The following is a 27,303-nucleotide window of genomic DNA, read 5'->3' on the forward strand; positions in this document are numbered from 1 at the left end:
TCTCCAGAGGCAGAAAAGTGCTGGATGCAGCTCACTCTTGATGGCTGTCAATTTTTGCCCTGATGGCTGGGAACATCCTGCCAACCCTCTCCCTTCCTGCTTAGCACAAGCCAGTTCAGGGGTCAGTCCCTGCCAAGAAAAGGGCAGCAAATTTCAGAATGGAACTAAAATTTACTGCCCTTTGTACTGTCAGAGTGGCTGCAGGTCGTGCAAGGCTGAGGAGCAAAACCCTCTGGCCAGCAAGCTCAGAGTGGGAGGTGCACACTGGTGGCAGCCAGTGAGCTGGAGGCTGCAGGGGTGGACTAGGACAGAAGAAAACATCCTGATTTGTGATTTGTCACACTAACCAGTGTCTCTTTTGTTCTCTTGTCTTCCCCAGGAACGAGTGGAATATCTCTTTCTCATAATTTTTACAGTGGAAGCATTTTTAAAAGTAATAGCATACGGACTTCTCTTTCACCCCAACGCTTACCTCCGCAATGGCTGGAATTTACTAGATTTTATAATTGTGGTAGTAGGGTGAGTACCAACAGCTTGTTTTTCAAGGCACTGTCCACATTTGGGACCATGAGAGTGGGTCAATGCTTTGTTACGTATGGGTGATGTTAGACCTTGATGTCCCTCCTGTTCCTCTGGCAAACGCCATTTTAATGGTTTGCAGGACAGGGAAATTAAACTGCTCTTTGGGAGCTAGAGGTAAAAAGAGAAAGCAGTCTAAAGCTGTTAGATGAAGTCAATTGCCTGAATGTGCTTAACTACAAGAAAATGCATTTGTTTTTAAATCTGTATGAAGTTTTTAAAATAATATCTAGGTAGTCCCTGAATTAAGACTAGGAGTTTGGTGACAGATAAATTCTGCCATCCTGTGAAGTTCTGCTGATGTTTCTCATTCTGGAAGATGGAAGAAAAATTGAAATCCCATGTTTTCCTACTTACAAAAGAAATAACTTTTCAGTTCAATTGCACTGCTCAGCTGGTGAATTCAACACTTTTAATTTTGACCCTTTTAACCTTTTAACCTCTTTAAAGACTAGTTTTACTACTGTGGATCAAATTACCACTTTGAGCTGCAACTTTTCTAATTCTCTTAATTCTCTCCATGTTTTTCAAGTTTGGCATTTAATTTATTTGAATAAAAGCAAAATAATACATATTCTGCTTTTTCTGCCTAAGGGTTAGAGATAAGCAAGGGACTGGAATTGTGGTTGTTGAAGGAAAGAGGTGAAGGATAAACTACCTCTGAATACAAAGGGAACAAGTATTTCTTTGCCTGAATAATTTGTCCCATCCTCCCACCACTCCATTGTTAGAGAGTTTCATCGCCCACAAAAACTTGCAGTCTTTTCACCTCTTTCCCAAGGAAACCCTGCATCATCTCCTAGGGAAAACGTCAGAAGGGACACTCCTAATCATCAAAACCCCCTCACAATTTCTGCCCCACACCAATACGCCTTCCTGACCATTTTTGTGCTGGCCCCAAAATATTTTATCAGCAAAGTGCTGTGTGCTTCCCAATACCTCCCACTCCCCATCACCATGGATAAGTGTGGGAGGAAGGAGAATTCCCAGTGAGGGGGAGGGAGGACAGGCTGAAGCCTATTCTTAGTCTCAAGACCTCTCTGCCTCCAAGTGGGCATAAAGCTTCTCCTTACAGCAATGCCCATTGTGCTTCTCCTTTTTTCCTACCCACAGACAGAGGATCCTTTAGCATGTCAGTACCTGAAAACTGGAAAATCCCCACACCCTCCCCTGGTAATGATATCCAATTCCATCATTGGTTCTGCCTTTGAATGCCCTCAGATATCTCACCTGTTTGGAAATTGCTGCCTAAGTTGAAGAAAGATTGAGGAACAAAACTCCTGTGAATTTGATGATTCCCTTTTCATTTTTATGAGAAAGAGGCATTTTAAAGAGAGGACACATTACCTCCTATTTTTCCATTGGATGTGAGACAGGAGGACTCCAGAAATCACAGAGCAGCATTATATCTAGTTTAAGTACAGTCCTTTTCAATTTTCCTACGAGGGCAGTTAATCAGCAAGATGATATTCAGGCTGAAATTAATTCCCTTGCCAATGACACAAGCTGCAGCTCTGAGCTCCTCTATCTGCTTTTGCCTCCAGCAGCTCTTACTCACTAGATGGGGAAGAAAAAATGTAACTGGGGAAGGATTACATGAGTATAATAAACATGGCCAAGACCCCAAGGTCTCTGTTAAATAGCAACAATCTCAAGTGACAGATTCCACTTCAAGGCCAGATGGGTTTCTTTGATGTTTATCTGTTTAAACTCACTGGTACAGTACCACAGCCTAGGCTGGTGTGCTGCTTTTCCTCTCCACAGCCCCTCTGCAAAATCCACTTGGTGATACCATCTGTTCCTCTCCTGCCCTGTCTTCTTTTCCTTGGGGCTGTCTGAAATCCCTCAGTGACATTATATTTAAACTTCAGTGTATTTGAATATTTTGCCAGGAAGGAAGTCCCATGGAAAAGGTTTAAAATAAATTTGGAAAGAGAGATGAAGGAGGAAGAAAGCAAGTGCTGATAATAACATTTCCTTGTGGTGCCTTTTTCTACCTATTGATGGAGCTATTAGAGAAAGCTGAATAATTTGAACACTGGGGCAGAGGGCAGAGAGATTTATTTGGTATGTGGGGCAAAGGATGGTGTGACTGTGGTAATTGCCATTTGTGGTTTCTCTGCCTTACCAATCATCTCTAATTTCCAAAGATGCTACAAAACATTGGCTAGGGGGGAAGCACTTCTTCAAGTACTGTTGCAAGTTAAAGGAGAAAAAAAAATAAGACATTTTAGACCTTTCAAATCCACCTATACTCAGTTCACCATATATAACTTCAATAGATAATAGCACATCTGGCTTCCTTTACCTTAAAATGCATCTGTCAGTAAGGTAACAGGAAAATAGACATGTGTAGGAGCTAGTATAAATTTTAGAGGGGAGTCAGAGTTCATGTAAAAATGTTTATAACAGTATTCCTGTATACTTTCTCCTGCCTTCTGAAGATAGATCCCCTGGTATCCAAAGGGATTTTAGAGTCAGTGATTCTAACAAGGCCATAGGAATATGCAGCAGCTGCAGAGGGAAGCACTGAATACAGCTGCTCTGTTTTCTGGTGAAAGGATGCATTTTAGACTGTAAGTATGGAGCAGCTTATCATTCTTGAAGTGTGGGAGACCTGTTTATTCATCAGCTATGCCTTGTAGAGTTTGAATCTGACTTCTCTTTAAATAGCCTCTGACCTTGCTATAGCAGCACTTTAAATACTGCTTTGAAGAATGTCTGGGTGAGGGTATCAATCAGAGGCTCTACCAACATTATTAATTAATAGTAGAAACCAGACCCTAAGCCACTCAATGAGACACAACCCACAAGCACTAATGGTTAGGCAAATTGTCTCCCACTTCCTTCATTTTTGCTGTTCCTCTTTAGGAAAACACCATAACTTTCAGTTATCACAGTGATGACCCTTAATATTATGAAATTTCTCTTGAGAGAAGACCAGTTTGACAATATTGTGATGGAAGAATATCTGTCTTTCCTGGCAGTGCTGTGGTTTGTCTGCCAAGCACAGTCATTCTCCAAGGACCTGTAACTACTGCCAGAGAAAAAGGTGTTGTAATTTGAAAGGCAGTATTGTAGTCTTACTTGGGAAGGGAAGCAGTGAAGATATTCAGACAAAATCTGAAGACAGAGCAGACTGGAAAATGTGGTCCCAGCTTCTGTCTTACTGAAGACCTGTGGGGAGTTTCTAGAGGGAAGATCTAAACATTTTCACACTCACAAATCACAGGTGAACTGTAAAACACTGTGGAAAAAACCTTTGTGCTTTACTCTTGCTTTTATACCTAAGAGGATTTTTTTCAGCTATGTTTTCTGCTGATTTTTGGCCTTAGAAATACCAAGGCCTCAGTTTTCTTTCTATATTTTGGAGGCCCTTGACAAGTTCTTTTTTTATGTTATGAAAATCACAGTGTGCTCCCCACAGAGGAAGAGATGAAGAGCAGGTTACAGCCTTATGCTGCTGTTGGGGTCATCTAGCAAAGTGAAAACCCTTTTGATATATCAAATGTCAAAAGAAAAAATAGAAAAATACAAGAAAAAAACCCAGTGAAGCTAGCTTCTTACTTCACAGGTAAATGTAGAAAACCCCAAACAAAGCATGGAGCATGTGATAAAAATTTGGTTTTCTGCTCTTATAGTTCATGTCTGTCACATGAATTTAGTTAAGGTGTAGTCATGTCAGAAATGAAATCCAGAAATAAAGGTGATATTAATTGTGCTTCATCAGTGGAAAGTATGATATCCAAATGAAAATGAAGCATGAATTTACACTGTCAGAAAGTAATTCGGTGGAAGTAAATAAGGTTGATATCTGGTTTTCGGAGGAGGGGAAGTTTAATGGTGAGATTTCCAGTGGCCACAAGAGATTAGCTCTCTTACCTTTTTTGTACCACCCAAACTCCTATTTTTCTGTCACCCTATGCTTGGAGCATGCTAACTCACCTACTGATAAAGAACTGCACCTCACTCCACCATACCTACTGAAAACTTTCCCAAAATGTTTTCTTCAAAGAGCAGAATTTCCTATATACAATAGAAGGGCTCTGGCCTCCTCTTTTTTATCAGTAGTTTAACATCCATCTGGCTGTTTTAGTCTCAGAAAACAATTAGCTGATAAAACCAAGAGCATTAGGTACCTGTACATCATGGATGTCTGCCCATGCCTGATTGAGGGAGGTGCTGAGGACAAAGAAGAAAAATTGACAAGATATTCTATTATCTTAAAGAGTGGAGTAGAGATTCAGTAGGTCACACTGGGCACAGGCTAGATCCCAATACAGAAGGCAAAGTGAGTGAAATAAATGGGAGAAATAAGAAGTTGTAATGCATTAGGAAAAAGCAGGATTAGTACAGGGGAGATATAAAGCATGGAGTAAATACATTAAAGCAGGATTAGCAGGAGTAATGCAATTCAAGTTTAAATGTAGGTTTTAAAATTAGGAGCAGCAGGAATTACTGCAAATTATTCCTGAAGTACAAAAGCAGATGACTGTGGATACCTCAAAAGTGCACATTTAGCATGCCAGTGCTGGAGCACAAAAATAAGGCCAGCTGGCCTGCAGTGGAGCTGCACTAGCCTGGGAATGCAGGCTCTATCTCCAGAGGAGTGAGCAATCCTACTGGTTGTGTTTCTGCTCCTCCTGAACTAATTTAGGACATTGCTTGGGCAGCAGAATTCTAGAGCAGTCTGGTTTGCTCCCTGTACAAGTGTCAGCAGAAACAGCCTTGGTGCCCAGTGCCAAGAGCTGCTCTTTGGGAAAACATGGGGCCAGTAAAAATGGGGATCAGGAAAATGGACCCCCAGTTTTGCAAAATGGCTGATTCAGAGTTCCTTGAAATTCCTCATTTTGGAGCTGAAAAACAGTGTTAGAAGCCATTTTCAGTAAATTCTTTTTCCTTTAGAGGACCCCAGGAGATTGGTCTGTTGTATAGGTATGTCACTCATCACCTATTATGGGAATTCTGTGGACTAGAAAGATAGAAATGTTTGAATGTGAAACAGGGCACATTGCTAGAGCTTAATCAGTCACTTACTGAAAATACATTAGGCCAAATTTGACCTACAGTGTTTCTATTATGAAGACCAGCAGATAATTGCAACTGTATAATTTGTGTACACAGCTTAAGAAATACATACATTCCAATAATTCACATTCTTTGCATCAAGCTTTGTCTCTCTCTGTGATATCTGTAATCATTGCAGTATTTCTCATAGGCTCTGCTTTTTTCTTCTCTGTATCCTGCTTCTGCAACACCTACAAACTCAGCATCCAACCTCCTCACACACAGTTTTTCCCATGCTCGTTACCTAGTTGTTAAATCTTTCAGCAGTGCTTGAAGTTGATGCTTTGAATAGATCCAGTTAGGAGTTCCTCAGTCACAGCTGACAAGTTTTATAAGACTCTCAATATGAATTTAAAAAAAAAAAAAAAAACAACAAAAACCTGCTTAAGAAAGCAATTTCGCATTTGCGGTTCCCTAATCCAAGTTTTTGTGTGGATTTAGTGCTGGGGGAATCTGTTGATTTAGATGTTTCAGTAAATGAATCTTTATTTTAATATCCAGGGCAAGCTCCCTGTGTTTGTGACCTCATCAGTAACATTTTTCTGCAGGCATTGGAGCTGCTTGTTAAGCAATCAGCCAAACCAGTGTCTGCTTGACCCATGGTCTGGGGGCTCTCTGTGGAATGTGCCAGTCAGGATATGGATGAGATCCTGACAGGGGCACCACAGACTGCCAAGTCTGTGAGAGAATCCATTGCTGTATCCAGGCTCTCCATCTGGACTGGTTCTCTCATCCCAGGAAGTTTCCTTCAAGTTGTCTGTGGTACCTCCATAGCACCCGACAGACCAAGGGGGGGTCTCTGCCACTCCCAGGCAAGCCTTATTTACAGAGCTGCAAACATCCATTTAGGCTGGAACAGCTTTTAACCTCTACTGAATTTGGCCGGGTTCAAGCTGAAGATTTCAAAGCTGAAAGCAATATCATTAGCAAATTCATGAGGAATCTGTTCTCCCCCAAGTGTACTAATGGTTTACCAGAAAAATGGAAGCTGCTTCCTGAAAGCTAATTTATTAAATCAAGTTCTTATTAACAGATAGGGTGAGCCTTCAGGATTTTTACAGAAGAACATTGCCTTTTCTTTTTTGCTCTGACTCTTAAAATGCATTCTGAGTGAGACATCTTCTAAAAGAATGTACTCCTATTAGCCAAGATAAAACATTAAGGCTGGTATAATAAAACATTCTAATAATAAGACTCCTACAGTTTTGCACTCTCCTTAGCCAGTGCATCAGGGGATTTACAAATGGATCCACAAGCACACAGTATGAGCATACACTCTATTTAATAACTTGCCCCTTGGAGAGTCCTCGAGTTTACACCAAGTTCTACCTGCAGTGTCATTAGTGAATCTTAATTCTTTGTAAAATGGGTGCCAGATAATAAATAACTGGCTTAATTAAGGGTGATGATTTTTTTTCCCGAGGTGGATTGTTGGTTAATAAAGACAGCAAAGTGTTGGTAGCCCATAGCTGGCTGCAAGGAGCCATGGAGGAGTATGAAGGAGGAGCTTTTTGTCATGTTTATATCTGCTCCAGAAATAAGTATTTTGCAAATGGTATAGACATCCCCAATAGGCTGTTGCATATGGGAAGAGTCTGTCTCTCCTCCACCATATGGGAATGTCAGAGAGAGGTGTAACACCCTTCACAGGTCTGTGAGATAGTTTGGGTGATATGATGGTGATGATCTCTGTTCCTGTTCAGCCCAAGCCTTGCTGCCTGCCTACAGATTGTTTCCTCTTTCTTTTTGCAGGCTTTTTAGTGCAATTTTAGAACAAGCAACCAAAGCAGATGGGGGGAATTCAATAGGAGGAAAAGGTGCCGGATTCGATGTTAAAGCACTGCGGGCTTTCCGAGTATTACGTCCACTACGGCTGGTGTCTGGAGTCCCTAGTAAGTAATACCACTGTTTTCTTTTCAGCTCTGTCTGTGGTGTGACATGCAGCAGGGCTAATTTTTGTAACAATTTTCAAGACAGAGCATGATACAGATTATTTTTGGTGTGTGGGGGAAGACTTTTTTCAAATGTATGTATTTGTGATAAGCGTGACATTAATCAAAGGATGGCCAAAGTAGAGCTGAAAAGGAATAGAAGTCTCATGGTATGTCAAGTCTGATTGTGAAACCTTTTTAAATAATGAAAGGGGAAGATCCAGGGGGTTTGTGATTTCAAGCATGAAATCCCTTAAATGGTGAAGTTTGGTACTATGAATTCTTGACTTTGATGGAAATTCTATATGGTCATGTGTGTTGATTTTGGAGGGAAAGGAACTTTTTCATTAGAATTGCATTTTTGTCTTTGTATGTGATGTTCAGATCAAGAGAACTGGGAACAGTTTAGAAGCAACAGAATGCAGGAAAATTACATACCTTCTCTGTTAGTCTGACTTTCTTAAATTATTTGTAATGCCTCTGAGAAAGTCCTCAAGCAGCTTTTGATAGTCTTTCACCCCTTTTCTTGTTTGCAATGAAGCTATGAGTAACTAAGTCTGCTAGTTCCCTTGTGGAGGTGGAATATGGACATGACAATGTGGGAAAATTATATCATTTGGCTTGAGAGTTTGTTATGGATGGGACCTGTTTACCTTATGAAGAGAGAAGTGGTTGAAAACTGTCATTGGTTTCCACGATTATAGCAAAGAGAAATGTAGTGAGCAGAAAATGAGTTAATCTCCAGAATAGCTGTAGGGAGCACTTTATTTTTATTTGAGGATCTTGCTAGACTGGTATCTTAAAGTACTTCTAACCTTAGTCATGCAAAAACCCTGAGTTGAGTTGCCATAAACTCTGTGGTATCAGTTGCTCTGATACAGACTGAGCTTGGCTGTGTGGTCGGTGCTCTTAGAGGGCTTGAGGAAGCTGGGGGAAGCAAGTCTGACACGGTTCATATCTGATCTTGATCCCAACATAGACTATCCAACAGTCCATTTGTGAGTTTTCTCATCAAGGAGTATTTAATTTGTACCAGAGCAGAGCCAGGTGCAGACTAACAAACACTTGGTCTGGACAGCAAAATGCTAGTGCAGTGTGAAACAAGCAAACCATCCACTCCATCTGACAAGATACCCTCTGTTAATCTTTCTGGCTCTGACTAGGGACATATTTGTTAAACCAGGCTTCTTGGGGGCCAGTGTGGCTTTAAAAAGCCTACTGAGATCTGTTGCTAATGCAGCCTCAATCTTGACTGGGCATTTTTTAATTGTACAAATGCCTGTTGATTAGCCTAGAATAGATGGTATCGCATCCATATGTATTAGAGCATAACTTTTCTCATGAGGCCTTTTAGATAAGATTGCCTAAGCTAACCATAAATAGCACACTACAGGATTACATTCTTATGTAAGTTTAGTGCAGAGGTTTGGAAGTAAAGTCTCAGGTCCCATTCAAGTTCTGTCCCTGAGGCATCATAAACACCAGTGGGTGAGTTACTAAGATTGCACTTGCAGTGTTTTGCCATTTATAAAGAAATGCTTTTTTGCTTCCTTGCCCTTCCAAAATGCAGAAGGCTTTTCCCCTGTAAGGAAAAAAAACCAGCACAGATTTTTCCAAAAATTACATGAATGTAACATACGCTGCAATTCCTTCTCACTTAACAGACTCTTTATGGAAGCAGGAGCTCTTTAGTAAGAGGGGATCCTCTGGGTCACTGGCAGCCACCCTCTGCATGGAAATTCCAACATCTGCTGCTTGGCTTGAGGTCCAGATCTAACTACCACTCTTTGGAAAAAAGTGTGTAAAGCACAATGATTCCTATAAAACAAATTTTTGAAACACATGGTGAATTTTTGCATGCAAATCTAAAACTCATTAGAATTGGTCTTGGGAAATAGCTTGTCTGAGGTGGAGAGGTTGGCTTGCAGCATGGAATAATTTTTTCTGAGTCACAAGGAGTTTACGGGGATCTTTTTGTCTCTGACTCAATCCATAGGAAATAATCCAATTTAAGAGGGACATGTTTTGTATTCAGGTTTGTGCATTTAAAGACCTACCTCAGCATATAGAGAGTTTCCACATAAATTTGATTTGAGGTAAGGTAAAGAAATATTAATTGCCATCTGAAGTAAATCACTGGTGTCTGCATTTTGCAGTTTGAGAGCTGGAAACAAAAGTTCAAGATTTAACAATTCCAGAAGTGGCTTCTAATTATTTATATCTCCCATTGGCTACCAGGACAAGACATTTAGGTCAACCACACAACAATCCAACATCTTCAGATGGATAGAGGGTATTAAGAATTCACAGTCCCTTTTTTCAAAGTTCCATGCTTAATTCCTGGACTTGGCTGTCTCTTGCCAGTGAACATCTCAACCAAGAAATGGGGGCCTGTCTGTGCAGTAAGGGTTCTTGTGCAAGCAAAGTTGGTTCACCCATGGGCAGACAAGCAAAAAGGTACCTTTGACAATCTTTGTTAGGATCAAACTGTCCAAGGCCCCAAATTACATTAGTGCCTCCTAGAATCAAAAGGGTTCAAGATCATGAATTCAACAAAGCCTGAAGGCTACATCTGGATGGTGGTTGTGGGTACATCAAAATTTCATAATTTTTAAGAGAACAGATGACACTTTTATGCTTTGTGGTTATGTGGACATTCACAAGACCACTTGTCACAGGGAACAGACATTTTGTTCAAAAGATAAGACAGGTTTTTTTTTTAATCCATGTCACAGAAAGCAACTTTACCATCACGGGAGAAGCCTTCAAAGGCACTGAATTCAAAGTCTTTGAGTTCCCAGTACAACTTAAAAAATAGTGTTAAATATTTACACATTTCCAAGAAACTCCATAGGGATCAATTGGACTTGGTTTGAGGGGGTTTTGTGTTAGATTCTTTTTTAACATAGTTTGAGTTCTTTTCCAGAAATTTTTTTTTTGGAGTGAGAGGTATAGTTCTTATGTGTGAGGTGTATGGCAGAGCAGTAGATTAGATACTTCCCACAGCTGTCATCCCAGTGCTGGCCATTACTTTGTGTTCAAAATCGAGTTTGAGCTAATTAAGCAAACTTTTTTTTTTTCCCCCCACAACATTTTTTTCAATCCTACTGCTTCTGGAAAAATGGTCCACACTGAGTCCTTCTAGCCTGGCATTAGTGTGTAGATGAATGGTGATTATTTTGCAAAGCACATGGGTTATTTAGGTTTCATTGTAGTAAAGTCACTTTTGAAAATGAGATCTAAGAGCTTGATACCGTTGATACACAGGGCAGATTTCACTGTTCAACTATTCTGTTCCTGTCATATTAACACAGTTCTTGCAGTGCACACTTTGTTTTGGTTGCTGAAAGAACTTTATTGCTGCAGTACCAAAGCAGTCTCCTTGTAAGGAAAACTTCACACGTGTTTTAGAGCACCTGTCTTGATGTGTAGCATTAAGATCAATATAGTGATTTGAGAAGGGAGAGAGAAGGAAAACAATTCCCTTGATGGACATAAGTAGACGAGTGCAAAATCAGCATGTCTACCAAAATTTAATCACTTTAGTGTCTTGGAAACTTACCCAGTATCTCCTTTGGCAGGAGTGTAAAGTATTGTAAAGCTTTCTAGGTACAGAATCAAGTCAGCCCATTTGTGCTATGAGTTTTCTGTTGATTACTCTTCTCTCTTGGTTTTATGTTATTACATATTTCAAAACCTGTTTTAAACATCCTGTGCTTCAGGAGGGCAAAAAGAAACATCCAATTGGGCAATGAAGAAGTATGATCCAATTAAAGAAGAAAATCACTCCTGACTATTGGAAAGGGCAATGAGTTACTCCTACGCATGCTAGCTCATGCCCTTTTAATTTATAAAATTCCATTTCTATCACCTTTATTCATGCTTCTCAATTATACCACCTCATACATTCTGTTCATTCTCTTTATGTTATACTTTGTCTTAATGTAACTGTATTTTTGCCACTGATTGCCTATCTGATATTTGCCTGACTTAATTGATAAGCTCTCCGAGACAATTTGGAATTCATATGATTTGAGTAGCTGCTGTGCTCTACATTTGTGTTTTGAACAAGATCCTCTGCTGATAACACAGATTTATGTGGGCAGAAGACCCTGCTACTCTTAATAAAGCTAGAGAGGAGACTTGACTGTTCCATTGGAACAAAAACTTGCCATGACATCTCTCTTATTTTTTTATTTTAAAGCCACAGAAAGCTAAGCCTGTGATGTGTTCAAGCTTCACTGGAGTCTTGTAGCAGGAGAGTTTACTCACAGGCAGTGTAGGTAGCTCTTTAGCACCAGTACTTACATGGTCTGCTGGAGATGCAGCAATTGTATAACAGGGAAAGAGAAGGATGAGCAAAAGGACCTAAGCCAAACCCTCCCCATGACAATGCAATGTCCTTCTGTTAGTGACACAGCAGCATGTAACTGGCAGAGTACATTTTTGAGTTAAATAAGACCAGAGTTTTCATGTGTGAATGCCTAGAGATGACTAATTTTATGTGTATTTAAATAACCAGAACACATACTTTTTCAAAATGATGCTTATGTTGAAGTCCATGATTACACTGAGTTTATGAGAAAATTGGGCACATTCAGACAAGGTGGATGAAAAATTTAGACATTTTTGGATTTTGGTCTGTCTCATTGTAATTAGTAATCTGCCCTGAAATGCTCTATTAAAATGTATAATGCTTTCTCAGTCTCAGCAGTGTTCTCAATATTTATTGCAGTGTTTTCTCATTGCCACAGTCATCTTCTATCCTTATCCCAAAGTCTCTGGCATTAATCAAAATACTTATTTGAGCTTTGTAAGAGGTAGGAAAGTATTCTGCCTTTCCTTGCAATGTCCTGATAGATCTGAGCCATCCAGGTCTATATATTTTATGCCACATTCACCACATACAGCAATGAAGATGAGAAGTAAAATACCCCCTGAGGGCTCTATGGGGAGAGTAATGCATGAGGAAAGGTTTTGCTTATTTGAGAGTTACTGGATTGGCAAAGTCACTCAGTTGTCTTTATTGTTAATTTGCTATATTATTGCATGTAGATGAAGCAGGGAAGTCACAGGTGTGATAGGACTGGATATTTTCCTGTCTAGGTGTTTTTGTGTGTGGGACTACCTAAATATATTGTGTGTGCTAAATCACAATCAGGTTTTTGTGGAGAAGTAGGAGCAAAAGCTTTCAAATGCTTACAAGATATTGAGGTTATAGTCTGTATTTTCCAATAGTGACTGTTCCTAACACTAAGACTGGCAATATTTTTTCTCCCCCTTTTCAAGGGATGTGTTTTAATATAATAATTTGAAATCACAGGGGAATTCTCTCTGTATGGGCTCATAATTCAGTGATACCGCCCCCTGAAAAAAAAAATGGGGAGACATTTGTAGCAAAATATAGAGTAACTTACAGAGTTTAAGACAGCAGAGACATGTCAGAACCACCATGGTCATCTTTCTAATGTGAGGCTAAGCAACCACTCTATCTCATCTTTGATTCCAGGACTTGGAATTTGCGACTGGATGTTTTATAGTAAAATGGGTGTTTGATGCTTGTTGCCCATAAGAAGAGCTCTTAATGCTGTGAGCTAGAAACTGATACTATAGCAGAGACTTTGTCTTCCACTACACTTGATTCAGAGGTGGTGTACTTAACTGGGGGGAACAGGTTCAGTATTTTCTATCTTGCATAATCCTTGTACACCTGAATAATTCTAGAAGCCAAATTGAACATGTTTGTAGTTGAAACCTCCTCAGAGCCTCTTTTCATGGTGTGTGTAGAAGGCTGGGCCAGTAAGGAAGGATCAAGCACCATGTAGAGAGCCCAGCTCCTGATGCAGGAAATCTGCCTCTGGAACCTTCCATTCTGCCTGGGCTGTGTAGAGAAGGGAGATGAAAATGCTGATGTTTAACCACCCTCAAATGTTCTTTCCCAGGGAAAACACACTATTCTCATCTGTAGTACAATTCCAATGGGGTTTGCCAAGCCACTTTGCTGGACGGTGACAACAGGATCTAGAGCAGCCCTAGATGTTGTCAGCTCTGTCTCTCTGTATCTCAATGTGCAGTGGTGACATTCATCCTATTCCATCCCAGGCTCTTGACTGTGTGGCCTGGGATTGCCCTCCTCTTTCCCAGCAACTGAGACAGCACAGCTCAACCCATTGCAATCATTCCATTTTGCAGCTGTTGAAACAAAGCACGTCCAATGCGATTATCTGGTTTGCATTCAGGGTTTTTTTTTTTCAGCGCCCAATCAAATTTTTCAACTGTAATTTCTCATTATTTTCTGTTCTGTGAGAGAGAATTAACACTACAACATAGAGTTGAGGAAATAATGTAATTGAGGTAACAAACACAGAGAATTCAAGGAATCCAAAATGGCACCTCCTTTGAAAACCATGTGTTTTTGGAATATGCAAAGAAATGTTGAGCCATTGACTGTTTCTATATGTTGAATAGCAGGTATTAAGTCTTAAGGAAATGCTAACTAGCAGTAAGGAAGTCCACTTTCTTTTAAAATGTATATGCTTCTAGCAAGGCACAGTTGACAGGCGTGTCTGGCATGTGATTTGCATTTAGTCACTGCCACTGGTGAAGTAAGGAACTTAAATCTGCCCTCCTGAGGTTATGCTATGACCTGCACACCACGGCAGGATTGTGGCTTGCCTTCAGTGGGAGGAGATGGAAGTGGCCTGATCAGAGCTCCCCAAGTGTGAAAGGTCTGTGTTTAGGAACTAAAGAACACAGTAAGCTGTGTAAGGAGGAAATCCTTATTAGGATCCTTACTTAGCAGTTTACTGCCACCAAACCTACAAGACAAAGGTCCTTGACAACACAGGGAATCACTTTATATATGTTTAGGCAAGATTTGGCTTCCGAATATTAGTTCTGCCTGAAATTTTGCTGTTATTACATTAAATAATGTCAGTTTTTACCAAAAAAACTTCCTTTTCTCTTGAGGTCCAGGAGCTGCAGCAAACGTGCTCTCAGGCAGATCCCTGAAGTTCTTCATTCTTGAGCAAGACTTCTTAACCCTCTGTGCCACCTCTCCAGCACATACAGAACCATGAGAGGACAAGTTGCACCACCTTTCCCATGTCCTTGCCTCGCTGTTTTTAATCTCAAGTGGCCAATTTGTTTTGCTTTCATTACAAATGGGGAGGGAGTGGATTAGAAAGGATAGAACAGTCTGAACTAAATGTCCTCATTAGGCTTGTTTCTTCATGGTTAACTGCAAGCTCTACACATGCTTGCAAGTCCTTTATTTACTTAGGTCACTGTTACTCAAGGGAGTAATTTGATTCCAGCCTAGCATCTCCCTGAGTTAAGGATCATCCCTGTGAGTAGGGATTACACAACCAGGAATCAAAGCCTGCTTCCCTGAGAGGTACAGCCTGCAAAATTATGTAATTTATGGCAGAAGTTAAGTCTGTGTAGCAGTAGCAAAGAGGAGTTCATCTTGCTAAGGATAATTACTCACAGAGGCACATTTTTGCTCTCATAAAGATTTCTCTCATATTTAAGGGATGCCAATGAAAACAGGGAAATATTTATTTGATCTTGTCTATGCAGCTCTTTTAAAAATAACACTGACTGCAAAGCTACCCAATAACTGCCTCAGCCTTTATCCTATGAGTTACTGTGCATGCTGGCATGATTATTCAGCATGCCTTCACAACAGAAAAAATCCCAATATCATAATATGGGACCACATCAGGGTGTAGGCAGTCCCCTTCAAATGAAGAAAACAAACTGCATGCTGACATCAAAGAACAGAGAGAGAGATAGTAAAAAATCTCTCTTGGCTTAGTAAGAGAATTTCCAGAAGGGCTCTGGATGGATCAGACATTTCTAGTACCTTTTTTAACATTCTTCAAGCAATGTCCAAAGTTATTAAGATTGGGTATAGGGCACAGGTCTGAAAAGGCCACGCCACCAAGATGCTTGTCCTGAAGCATCTAAAAATCTAAGAATGCCATCTGCTGTCTCCTCAGAACAGTTTGCATTGTATCTGTACAGGTTGTAGCTAACTGGTACAAACAGGAACACGTCGGGTTCCCAGTTGATCACTTGTAATTTCTGGCTGCTGCTGTCACCACACTGGGGAGGGAAGATTTGGCTGTTCCACATCAAAGTACGAAGGGCATGATCTGCTTTGGGTGTTTCTTACATTCTCTTCCAGATAACACCTGTACTGCATCTGGTGTCATCCCAAGCTTAGAACAAATGTCATTGCATACTTTGATTTCACTTGGCTGAATTTTGCAGTGCTTATTAATTTAAGATCTTGTAAGCAGTGATTTGATGTCCTTTGTTCATTTTCTCTAGAGTAACTGTGTGTCTATTAATGTGCTGCTGCCCTTATGGGACTTTTTAACTTTCTCTTTCTCATCCTGCCCCAAGAATGTGACTGGCACACACACATTGGGTAGCAGTCAACTCAAAAGCGGGATACAGGAGAGTTCACCTGTTTTGCTCAGGACACAAGATGGTACATGGATGTTCCATGACTCTGGCATCAATTGAATTACTTCTGTCTGTCCAAGCCTTCTAAAAGCCTTGTTTGATGCCTGTGATCCTTGTTGTGATTTTCACAGAGCATTATTAAAATATCAGCAAAGCACAGAGCAGCAGACCAGTCGGATAGTACTCTCAACCAGTGAATGCATTTAAGCCTGCCAGTATTTTTTTTTTCAATGATAGTCTGAATTTATAATAATATTGCATCTTGTCCAAATGCCTATAGTAGGGAAAAAAAATCCAAAACAAAATAATGAATTAAGTACAGGCAAAGATGAGGAAATAATATTTTTAAGTTTCAATGTCTACATTAATCTATAGGAGAGCCGCCCTCTTCTCTTTAATGTAGATTTCTCTGAAATTAGGTACTACCTTCTTCATTGTGTCTGCTTGCTATTGCTGTGTTAGATGAGAGCACAGGCATGTTGGCTGGTATGAGCAACCAATAAACTTTTCAGTGCTTAAGATGTTCACTGATGGAACAAATTTGCTGTTCTGATCATGAAGTATGGAAATGACAGCCCACCTAACCTGCCCAGCCTTTTAACTTTTTATCTAAGTTTTCCTTGTGCCAAAGAAAAGGGAAGGAGATCAGACATCTTTCTTAATCTCTCTTTTTTCCAGAAGCAAATCCAATTCCTGTTAAACACATGTAACAATAACTTATCCCATATGTGTTTTGCCCTTTGTTGCAACTATTTTTTATGAGTTGAGTAGCTATGCCTTTTATTTTTTCAGTTTTAGATTATCTTCTGCTGCTTTGCCCTGCCACATCAATCACAATTCAGAAAACATCTGCTAACCCTCTGCAAAGAATCTTTTTTTCAATTTCTGTACTGCTAAAGCTTCTCAACAGTTTTACATCAGAAGCATTTTTGACAGAATGTAGCTCACGGGATAAAAGAAATAGAAGAAATTATAAAAATTCTATTTTTGTCACTTCTTTCCATAGGCCTTACTAAATGTTGTTTTCTCTAGCAGTGGAAATGGCTATAGAAATTCAATTTCTTTACAGGATTACAAAACATCCTCTCTAAACTTTCTTCAAGCATCTCATCTTTCAACCACACACCCTTCTTGCAGAAGGCTAAGGCAGTGGTGTAAGAACTGGGGCATATCAAATGCGATAGATCTCAGAAGTACAATCTCTTGGGGGTGGTTATTTTCTATTATTGCTCACACATTAAGCTAGCAGCCTGTCTGACTTTTCTTTCCCTGTTTTTGCATTGGTTGTTGGGGTTTGGTTATTGACTGGGTTTTTTTTTTCCCTGCGATAAGTTGTTCAGGACTTTTCTACTGTTGGCATTTTCTTGAAGGTTGTTTCTGTACATTGGCTTTTATTTGTACTGAAAATTACCTAAGGATAAATTTCCTTTTAATCAGATTTGATGTCTTGATCAGAAGTCAAATCAATACAACCAGGTATCAATACACACAGGCTTTACAAAGACCTGTTCTAAATCTAACAGTTTTGGTTTTTAATATGAACAGCACCCAATGAAAGAATTTAGCATTGAGTCTCACCCTTCCCCTCACAACAAAGGTGAAAATTTAAACTCAGACTTCAGCCCACCTTTTGCTTTTCATATTCCAGGGCTGAGATTATTTCACTTAAAAAATTTACTTTGGAGGAAGTCAGATTACTCTCAGATTTATATTTGTAGATTTCTGTATCTGTTAAGAGTTTTATTTAGCTGATCAGGTTGCATCAGGAGAGCATTATGATTCCCCCTTGACAGCTTATTATATGTAAAAGGAAATTTAAAAAAAAGTTTAATTCCAGTGCATTCTAGCAACACATACACAATCTGTACAAAAAGCCTTTGAAATGTGCAAGTTGTACAGAGAGTTGCAAAGAAAGAAAATACCAATAAAGAACCATTCTTTCTTCAGAAAAATACAACTTTGTGAAAATGGCAACCATTAATTTTTTTGTCCAAACATACTGGGGCTGCCTAGTGAGCTAAAGGACGTTTTGCTTATTATGACAGAAAGCTTTTTTTTTCCCCCCAAAGCATTTTATTATCTGATGTGTGCAAGAAGAGTTTTAAGTCTAATCAGGTTTATAAAAATTGAAAGCAGCAGTCTCACTAATGTGGAAGAAGAAAGAAATCTGGAGTTTTAGGTATTCTGAGAGGGGACTGATTAACCACTGAGTTGATAAATCCCTAAATCCACTCTTTGTTCTTAAAACTAAGAGTCAGAGTTGCTCAGATTTGTCTGGCCATGTCTCTTTTTTCAGTTGTTTAGGAAGAGAAAACAAATCCCACATGTGCACCAAGACAGTAACACAGCAATGATCACACATGGTGGGGTTTGCAACTGCTCTTTAATTACCTGATCAGACAGCTTTCTATTATTAAATTCCCAAAATTCTTCTAGAAACCCTCCATGACAGTGATTTGAAAATGCCACACTGTGTCTCTCCAGAGCTCAGTCTCATCTGTGCTCATTGAGCACTATCCCACCTTGAGATCTTGGGTCAGTTTTCCTCTCCAGGGCTACATAACCTATTATTTGTCACATTCAGTGCTGTACTTTTTCACAGTCATCTAAAGACAAAGTTTTAGATTTTATCCAATATTTTGTTGTAATCCTTCTATCATGAGAAGTTCAAGCTTTGTGCAGCTCATAGTAAGCCACTTGTTGTTTGCTGGAGAATTTAACCTGCAAGAAGATTGATTTCTTTCATCAATATATTTTTCTCTACATACTAAAAAACAGCAATCTTATCATCCCTGGCTGGACTTCTACATTTACTGAATCCCTGTTAACATTTGATAAATTTTAAGCTTTTGTCTTTTCTAAACCTGTTCACAAGTGATGAGTTAGAACATCTGGAGAAGGACATCAAACAAATAAAATGCTCTTCATTATTTATAATAGAGAAAGGAGGCTAATGTCCACTTACCTGAGGAATTCTGTCAATAAGCTGTAAAAGTGTAAACAATTTTATAAAGGTGTTTGTAATCCAAATGTCATTAATCTTCCACTCAAATGATTGAGACCCAATTGCTTTGAGTCCATTTGTGCCACCATGAGGCTTTAGCACTTCCAGGTTTCCAAAGTTCCTTGTTTGCAAAACTATTTCCTTAGGACATGTGTTAGGGCATTTTTCAGAGCTGAATACAACAGCATTTGACACCCTGAATCAAGGCTCTTCTGTCATTATCTCAGTTCAGAGGTTGTTTGACTCTTGGCTTGGGTTTTGTTTTTTATGTTCACCTGACCAGACTGAAGACAGTACATCATGTTGACATATTCCTACCCAAGTTTCCTGATTTAATCCGCATGGCATAGATAGACTAAAATTTCCCCCTGTAAATATTGTTCCCTATCATAGCTGTTCTTGCATATGAAGAAATTTTTAAAAATAGGAATATGATGGGTCATTTCACTGAGAACTGGGGCAGTCTTTGGGCCAGACTGTCTTTGGGTTTTGATAGCTCTGTAGGAAGAGGAGCCAAGAAAAATTCTTCTGATCTGTAGTCCTTCACAGGGGATAAGAAGAGATAAAACCTTTACAGTGACCCCATGAATGGTTTTCTCAGTCCATGATCATCCTGTCAGCAGAAAATCAAAGCTATTTCCTGGGAAATAGTGACAGCTGATCCTCACTGGCCTAGGAACTGCCAGAGCTCCTGAAGGCCCTTTACCTGCCTTAACTTTAATCCATCTTTAGAAGTCTCTGTCCGGCAGAGAGTATTTGACCTCAACCTCCCTACTCTGTGTAAGACTACTTGGCAGCACACTGTGGTCTTTGTTCAAAACAGCTTTGGAGTTTGCTCACTGAACTCCATTTTGGTTTTGTTCAAGATGGCCTTTTTTTCTGCAATGTGGAATTTTCTGTAGGCACTTAGTTGCTGCTTTTCTCTCCATGCTCTTCCTCTATATTCAGGTAGCTGCATGGAAGGGACACCACACCATTTTTGGGTTTGTTTTTTTTTTTTTTTTTTTATGTTTGAAGTCTGAAGATCTTGCCTGGATCTCATCCTCAGCTGAACTGAGTTAAAATCAAATTGTTAGAGAGTGAGGCTAAACTTGCAGGAGCTACCTCTTATGTTGGAACTGGAAAGATGAAGAAAGTCTTTTTAGTCATCAAGCAACTTTATAAGAAAGTGGATAATTACATACTTTGAACAAAAGGCTACTAAAAAAAGTTAAAGCCCCCTGCCCCAGGAGGAAAGAGGGATGTTTATGTGAGTGGTACTAGAGGTCTCTTCCAGCAGAGCCCAGGAGCCCAAGCATCCTCTTCAAGCTAGGGCTGTGTGCCTCAGGACAAGCTGCATTGTCTGCCTAAGTCAGGTCACTCTGGCAGGCAGAGCATGCTCAAGCTGCTTCCCAAGGGAAAAGGATCCAGAAAGAAGAGCTGGGGTTTTATTGTGGCTTTTGGTTTTGTTCTGCTGATCCTTTCTCGCCTCAAAGGATGAGGCAAGGGTGGTATTGCAAGACCTGGCAAACATAAAGCAATTGTGTTCATATCCACATGCCCATTTGCACAAATCCCCTTGTGTGTGACTATTTGGGTTTGAGAAGTCAGTGAAGACATGGTTTGAAAATGCAGGAATGAGAACATCATGAGCAGATGCCAAGACTTTCTTTTTTCTATTTTTTTACAGCACGTGGTTTTGAATTGAGTGCTTGTGTATGTTTAAAAGGCATTGCCTACTCAAAAGTAGTCACCCTGCAGCTTGAAAATTTTCTTTCCTATTTCTTTTTACAACAGCTATTTTTCTGTCCTGTGTTGTCTTTCCTTACTATTCCAAGACCTTCCCTATTATTCTTGAAATATAAATGACATCTGCAGCCCCAAAAATGCTGGGCTACACCCACAGAATTTACTTTATCTAGCAATCTGCCACTAACATTTTGAGAATCCAGAAAGACAGAAAAAGACTACCTCCCCAAACTGTTATTGTGCAGCTGTCCTTGAATGAACTGTATGATGTGATTTCCCTTTGCAACACTGGTGAAGAAAGACCTCAATATTTTTTCTCACAAATCATTGTAGATGTACTTATCTAAGATATCTTGTCATGACTGTGGACCCTTTTGTGCTAAAACTGTCTGTTTTTTTCCAGGCTTCCTTTGAAATTGCTATAAAACCTTTCATATTTATGAATATTTAATATTTTTCAATTTTCTTAGCCAATGTCTACATTTATTAAGTGATAAACATCCACTTTGGGGAATATTCCTGGTTATATTGCTTGTGCTTTGGAAATAGAACTGTAGTGGCAGTCTCTCAGTGCATTGTCAGAAATAAATGTGATTTGTGGGTAGGCCTTGCTCGTGGCTGGGGATGGTGCATCAGCTCTACCATTTCAGAGTGGTTCCCAGAAGTGATCTGACTCAGGCCCTGTGCTGAGTCACAAATCCTCCCCTGCTTCCTCCTTGCTTGCACAAAGTAGTAGTTTTCTTCTGAACTGTATTAGCAGAAAAATAATTGCTTCCCCCACCCCTGGCATTGTCTTAAGTATGAAAATGTGGGGGGTTTTTGTGTATAGGAAAGCTGAGGAGGGATGGTCCTCTCCTTTCCCTTTTATTCCTGCTCACTCCTAGGAGATCATTTATATGAGACTGTTCCTGCTCACAACCCTGGTTCTGGCAACCCCCTGGTGTAGGCAAAATATATCCCTGAAAAACCAATGGAAGAGTGAGCTCAGGAAGAGTACTCAGAGTAAACTGAACTGTTAAGATGATGGGAACAGGAAACTGCTCTGTCCAGCAAACCAAGCTTGATCCAAAATTGAAGACAGATGAAAATTGTGAGAGGACTCTGCTTGGCAAGGCCTGAATGTTAGTTCTGAGACCAACATCCTAAGAATGTTTTAAGCTTTGCTGCAGAACTCAGTCATGACACAGCCCTTCCAAAGCAGGCAGAGGCTGAGCCCAGGAAATGGGCTCAAATGAAGGGAGGGCTCAAACTGAAAAGTGCAGTGTTTGAGTGTCCAAACACAGTGCCCCTGGGACAAAAGCTGCTAGCTGCTGATAATTGCCACAGCACTCCTAATGTCCAAATAGCTCCAAAAAGTGCATTGACTGCTTCAAGAGCAGGGCTCCTGATCACTGTGTCCTTGCAAATAAAATAAATTGTAATGTTGGTGGTCAGGATGAGATCTAAAAAGCCTTTGGGAAGTTTAGAAATCACAGCTCCAGATGTGGTCAGTGAGGATGAGGATGGGGTGAAGCAGTCCCAGGTGTGGTCAGTGAGGATGAGGAGGGCCCAGCCTGCTCAGGACCTCAGGACTGCTCTCAGGGGGGTTTTATTTTACTGGTTTCTGTACCTTTCAGGGGGGTTCCTGTACCTGCTGGAGGAGTTGATCCCCAGGAATCTCCCAAAGGACAGCAGTGACAGCATCTGCAGGGCAGGGGGAACCCCTGGGTGCTCCTGGGGCATTGCTCAGGTGTGCAGAGGGACAATCCCTGTGCCCCAGGGCAGCAGGGGAGCAGCACACCTGAGCAGGTGGGGGGTGCAGGGAAGATCCTTTTTCTTTCTCTTTTTGATTTCATCTTCCTAATCCCATCCCAGTGCCTCTAGTCCCCTGCCCAGTGCCCCCAGTCCCTCCCAAGTGTGCTCCAGTGACCCCAGAATTTGAGGGCAAAGTGATTTGAGGGAAAATTTCTTTTTCCATTATTTTCTGTGTTTAAATTGCAGGGGATTCCCCTTCACCTGTGATTTTAAGGGTATCAGTTGAAAAAAAACCAACCTTTCCCATGATTTAAAGGTATTACTTGAAGAGGAATTGTTGTTTTCTAGTTTAATGGAAGGGGATAACCTTTCTGATGCCATTTTATGGGTTTGAGTAGAGGGAAAATCCCCCATTTACATCATTTTAAGGCTTAAATTGCAGGGGAATGCTTGTTTTCCCTTGGCTTTAAGGGTTTTAATTCAGAGGAAATGCTCCTTTTCCAATATTTGAAGTATTTAAATAGAGTGGGAAAGGGAAGAAAAAGAGAGAGAAAAAAAAGACAGGAAACATGAAGTGAAAAATGGCAGGGAATATGAGGTGAAAAAGGAGAGAAAAAAGGGCAGGAAATATGGAGGGTACAAAAGAGCAGGAAACCAAAGGGAAAAGGGCAGGAAATATGAGGTATTTAACACTCATGCACTAATTAATTGGGAATTCATGAACACCACTTTGTAACAAAGAAGAGATATTATCTTTTTGAGAAAAAACCTGGCAGAATCAGTCTCAGAAAAAAGATTTTTTTTCAGGTCTGAAAGTTCACAGTGTTGAAAAAAAAAAAAAGCAAGTTAGGTGTTTCTAAGAAATGCCTTACTTTTTATAGGCATGTCTTTCTTGAGAGGAATTCTTTATTAGCAAACCTACCATTCATTTCCTTGGATATGTTTCACAATGCAGCAATGCCAAGTGCATTTCAGCAGCTGGGTCTTTTTCTTGTGCCATGTTGCTAAACATTGGTTGAAATCCAAAAAAGCTTGTAAGTACACAAGGGGATATGTAGGTAATCCCATTGCTTTAGGTGCAGACACTCACATGCTCAAAGATAAAGCACATTCTTCAATAACTGCCTGAATCGATGAGACAGTAACCAGCCCCTCTCATCATCTTCCTGAGAGAAAAACAGCATCATATAATAGCTCTAAAACACCTGCAGCAGTCCTAAAAGTGCATTTCCCATAGCTTTGAGAAAGAGCAGTGTTACTTGGTATAAACTTTTTTCCTCTGTTCTTCCATAGTCTCTCTTCTTCCCAGTTGTATTCGAAAATTTTGGGTTAATATAGAACTAAAAAGAGCTTGACCTGGTATAAAAAGCAATGTTTTTCCTATGTAATAAATATTTAAAATGTTTTATCAGTGTAAATAAATGCTAAATTCTGTGAGCTCAGGGAACAGCATTAACATGTTTTCCTTGCTGAAACATTTATGGAATCAGCGTCAGCCAACAGAACAGAGCCAAGAGGATTTTTTTTAAAGGTAAACTGAAGTGCTTTTAAAATAAATACTAAGAGTTGTTTAAGATCTTCAATTATTAACAGATTAAAAGTGTGGGCTGAAAATGTGCAAACAATCCCTTTCGTTGCACTTTCCCTAATCCCTGTGCAGCTCTCTGTGTCCAGCCTGGAGTGAGCTCCTCAAGGCAGATGCTTCACCTTAACAGATGTCTGCAGAGAGTCCAGCACACTAGCAAGTAGATTTAGAATGCCAAATATTTGAAAACCCTTTATTTTTATGTTTATTTCTCAGGACTTAAGTTCAAAACCCTGTGTTTATGGTTGGCCAGTGCTGACATTGCCAGTCTCTGCAAACAGCGCTGTAAAAACTTGGCTCTGCTCTAGAAAGCAGTTATTGGCATCATCTCCTTTAAATCCAGAGGCCAGCTCTGCAGTCTGACCAGGTCACCAGGCACTCTGATTTAATTATGATTATCAGCTGCACAGCTCATTGCTAGAACTGCAAGCCTTACCTCCACAAGTGAGAAAAAATGCCAAAGATATGCAATGGTGTGAACACCCATGTATGGTGATACCTATGTATTGCACCATGCTCAGATAAAGAGCATACATGAGCTGGGACAGAGAAACCATTCTTTCATAAACTGAACTCTCTTTTCTTTTTTCTTTTCAGAGTTTTCTGAACTCTCTGGGCACAGAGAAAGAGCCCATAAAAGTGTGTAGAATTCTCACCATTGGTTAGAAAAATCCTTGTGGCTGCTTATAAGGGGGGTGGTTCTCCTTGATTTACTCTGATCAAGAATGCATCTGCACTGCTGGAGTTTCAGAACACAGTTTTGATGTGTTTTGAAGTGTGTGAGGTTTTTATTAAAAAAGTGGCTCTGTTCCACATACCCCTGGGTCCTCCCCTGTCCTTTAACCCCTCCTCATCTGCCCTCCCAGTTCTCCCCTTGGCCAGTACAAGGAGTTTTCTGAGTGTCTGTGCATGGTTCCTCATGCCATCCTTGCAGCAGCTCTTTGTGCTGCAAGTGGCTGCCTGACAGAATAAAGCAATTTGCAGGCAGCAGCTGTGTTGCAGCAATGAGCTCAACAGCAGTGTGGGGAGCCTGGAGATGTGCATGGGTCTCTTGCCCCTCTGCAGATAGCATCCATTACATCTCCTGAGGGCATTTGTAAAGTTGCCACATAGTGGGTTTTAGCTTTTAGAAACTCTGAATACTTTGATGGTAACATATTTAAATCTGCCAATTACTGGAATCATCTAGATTTAAAAACAGGCTATGCCCTAAAGGGATACTGCACAACACACACATCAGCTCATGCTAAAGGCACTCAGTACCTCATGTCCTCTTCAAAGCTGGCTTATTATCCTCCAGAAGCTTTTCTCTAAGCTGCCTGAAGGTGCTGTACATCTTCTGGTGGTACATTTTCTCCTGGACCATCTAAACATCATCTCGGGTTTATGGTGCAAACCTTTGTTTTCACAAACACTGCTCTGTTAACACAAAGGGCATTGCTTTGTGCAGATATTATCTTCTCTGGACATCTGTAGTAAGCTAAAGCACTTTCATGGAGTGGGTGTTAATGAAGCTGTTTTTAAAATGAGAGCTTTTTTGTTCATCTTTTTGTCTGTCCTCAGTACCCTCTCAAGAGTACTGGGTATAACCTAAATGAATGTTAAAATTAATTAATAATAATAATTAAGGATAGATTACATAAAACCTGGTATTAGAGCTCTTACCCTCATAAGCTTGGCTACATTTTGGATTAACCAGACTCCTAAAGTCACTGAAAAGGGAGGCTTTTATTTGCTTTTGTGAAGGTTTATTTGAAGCAACAAGGTTTTCAGTCAGCAAAGTTTGTGGGAGTTTTTTTCAGGTTTGCAGCCATCTGTAGTCTTAACTTTCTTGTGCTGTTGTATCTTGCTTGGGAGAAGGTGAGACATTGTTTTTATTTTCTGGGGATTGTAACATTTCTGACCAATGAAAGGAATTGGAGCAATGCTGGTGTTGACTGCCCTTCATTTTTGGTGCATATTTAGAATTAGTAGACTGAAAGATGTGGGAATTTAGAGGAAAAGTTTAACTGCCTTATATAAACACAGCAATTTATTTCCCCCCAGAGATATTCTTATTGAGAAAAGCACCCAGAGGCAACTGAGCAAGCAGAGTGGCCCACTCTTGTGCAGGATGTTTTGATGCTGTCAGTAATGTAGTTCATGTAGGAGTCTTGAGAAAGCCAGAATGTTTCATGCTGAATGCCATTACCTTTGGATAGATAGCTGATCCACCTGTAGACACCTGAGAAAGTGTTCTGACATCTGAGAGATGTTAGAGTCCAGCCAGTATTTGCTAGCAGCAGTGAGGGATGCTGCTGGCCAGGGCAGCTGATGCCACATTAAATTGCTTCTGCTGTGTTCCATCACAGCTGTGGAGCAAAGGCAGTCTCAGCCTTAGCTGTAAGCTGATAAGTGGATTGTCTTCAAGGGAAAGTGCTTGTCAAGAGATGTGTCATCCTCATTAGAAAGTATTTAAATTAGTTTGGGAGAAAAAAAAAGGCTAAGATCTTAGATGATAGATTTTAAAAGTTATTAGTTATCACAAGCTCTCTTGGCAGATGTATAACAGACATTTACAACTCGTGAATCACATTTTTCAAAAATCACAGCTAATACCAACTTCTCTGAGGAGATGACAGCATTTGCAGAAGACATTAATGACTTCTGGCTCTCAGTCATTGCAAAATCATGAGCTTGTAATTGTTCTGATCTGACTATTTGTGGACTATAGATTTCTAGAGGCCTCTCAATACTTCCATCATTAATAACTTGCCAGTGACAGTGATTGCCATCATTCCTGCTCAAAGTGATAACTTTAAGATCTTTGTAAATGCAAATCCTTACTAAAGGCTTATGAGGCTGGCTTTATTATTCTGGTTTTACAAAATGAGGGGAAGGAGACAGAGGGAGGCACATGAATCTGCAGCTTGAGTCAAGTGCATCTGAGGGTACAGCTCCTTAGTGATTTAGAAAACTTGTCTACAAGTCACCTTTCCTGGGCCATTCTGGGAATATTTGGCTTGCTCATGATTAAGACTTTCAACCTTAACAATCACGTAATCGTATTTTGCTCATATCCATTTCTGGTCAACCTCTGTTAAAAGGTGATCCATAAATTTCAGGACAAAACCAGCACTGCTGGTTCTGACTCTCCCTCTGTTGAGACAGAAGTTAGATGAGGTGGATGAGGAGCACAGGAAAGAGGGCTGGGAGCTCTC

General features: G+C 40.2%; 1 protein-coding gene across 3 annotated transcripts in view; it reads left to right on the forward strand.

The window, feature by feature from the left end:
- CACNA1C (calcium voltage-gated channel subunit alpha1 C) overlaps positions 1-27,303 on the forward strand; it is a 458,270-nt gene that overhangs the window by 262,420 nt on the left and 168,547 nt on the right. For all 3 annotated transcript variants that reach the window (XM_050984223.1, XM_018919792.3, XM_050984221.1), the window contains exons 4-5: positions 380-519; positions 7,399-7,538. In XM_050984223.1, the coding sequence (XP_050840180.1) occupies positions 380-519; positions 7,399-7,538 (280 nt within the window). The remainder of the gene's footprint in view (positions 1-379; positions 520-7,398; positions 7,539-27,303) is intronic.

This window comes from Serinus canaria, chromosome 1A (genome assembly GCF_022539315.1).
Source record: "Serinus canaria isolate serCan28SL12 chromosome 1A, serCan2020, whole genome shotgun sequence".
NCBI classification, from domain to species: Eukaryota; Metazoa; Chordata; class Aves; order Passeriformes; family Fringillidae; genus Serinus; species Serinus canaria.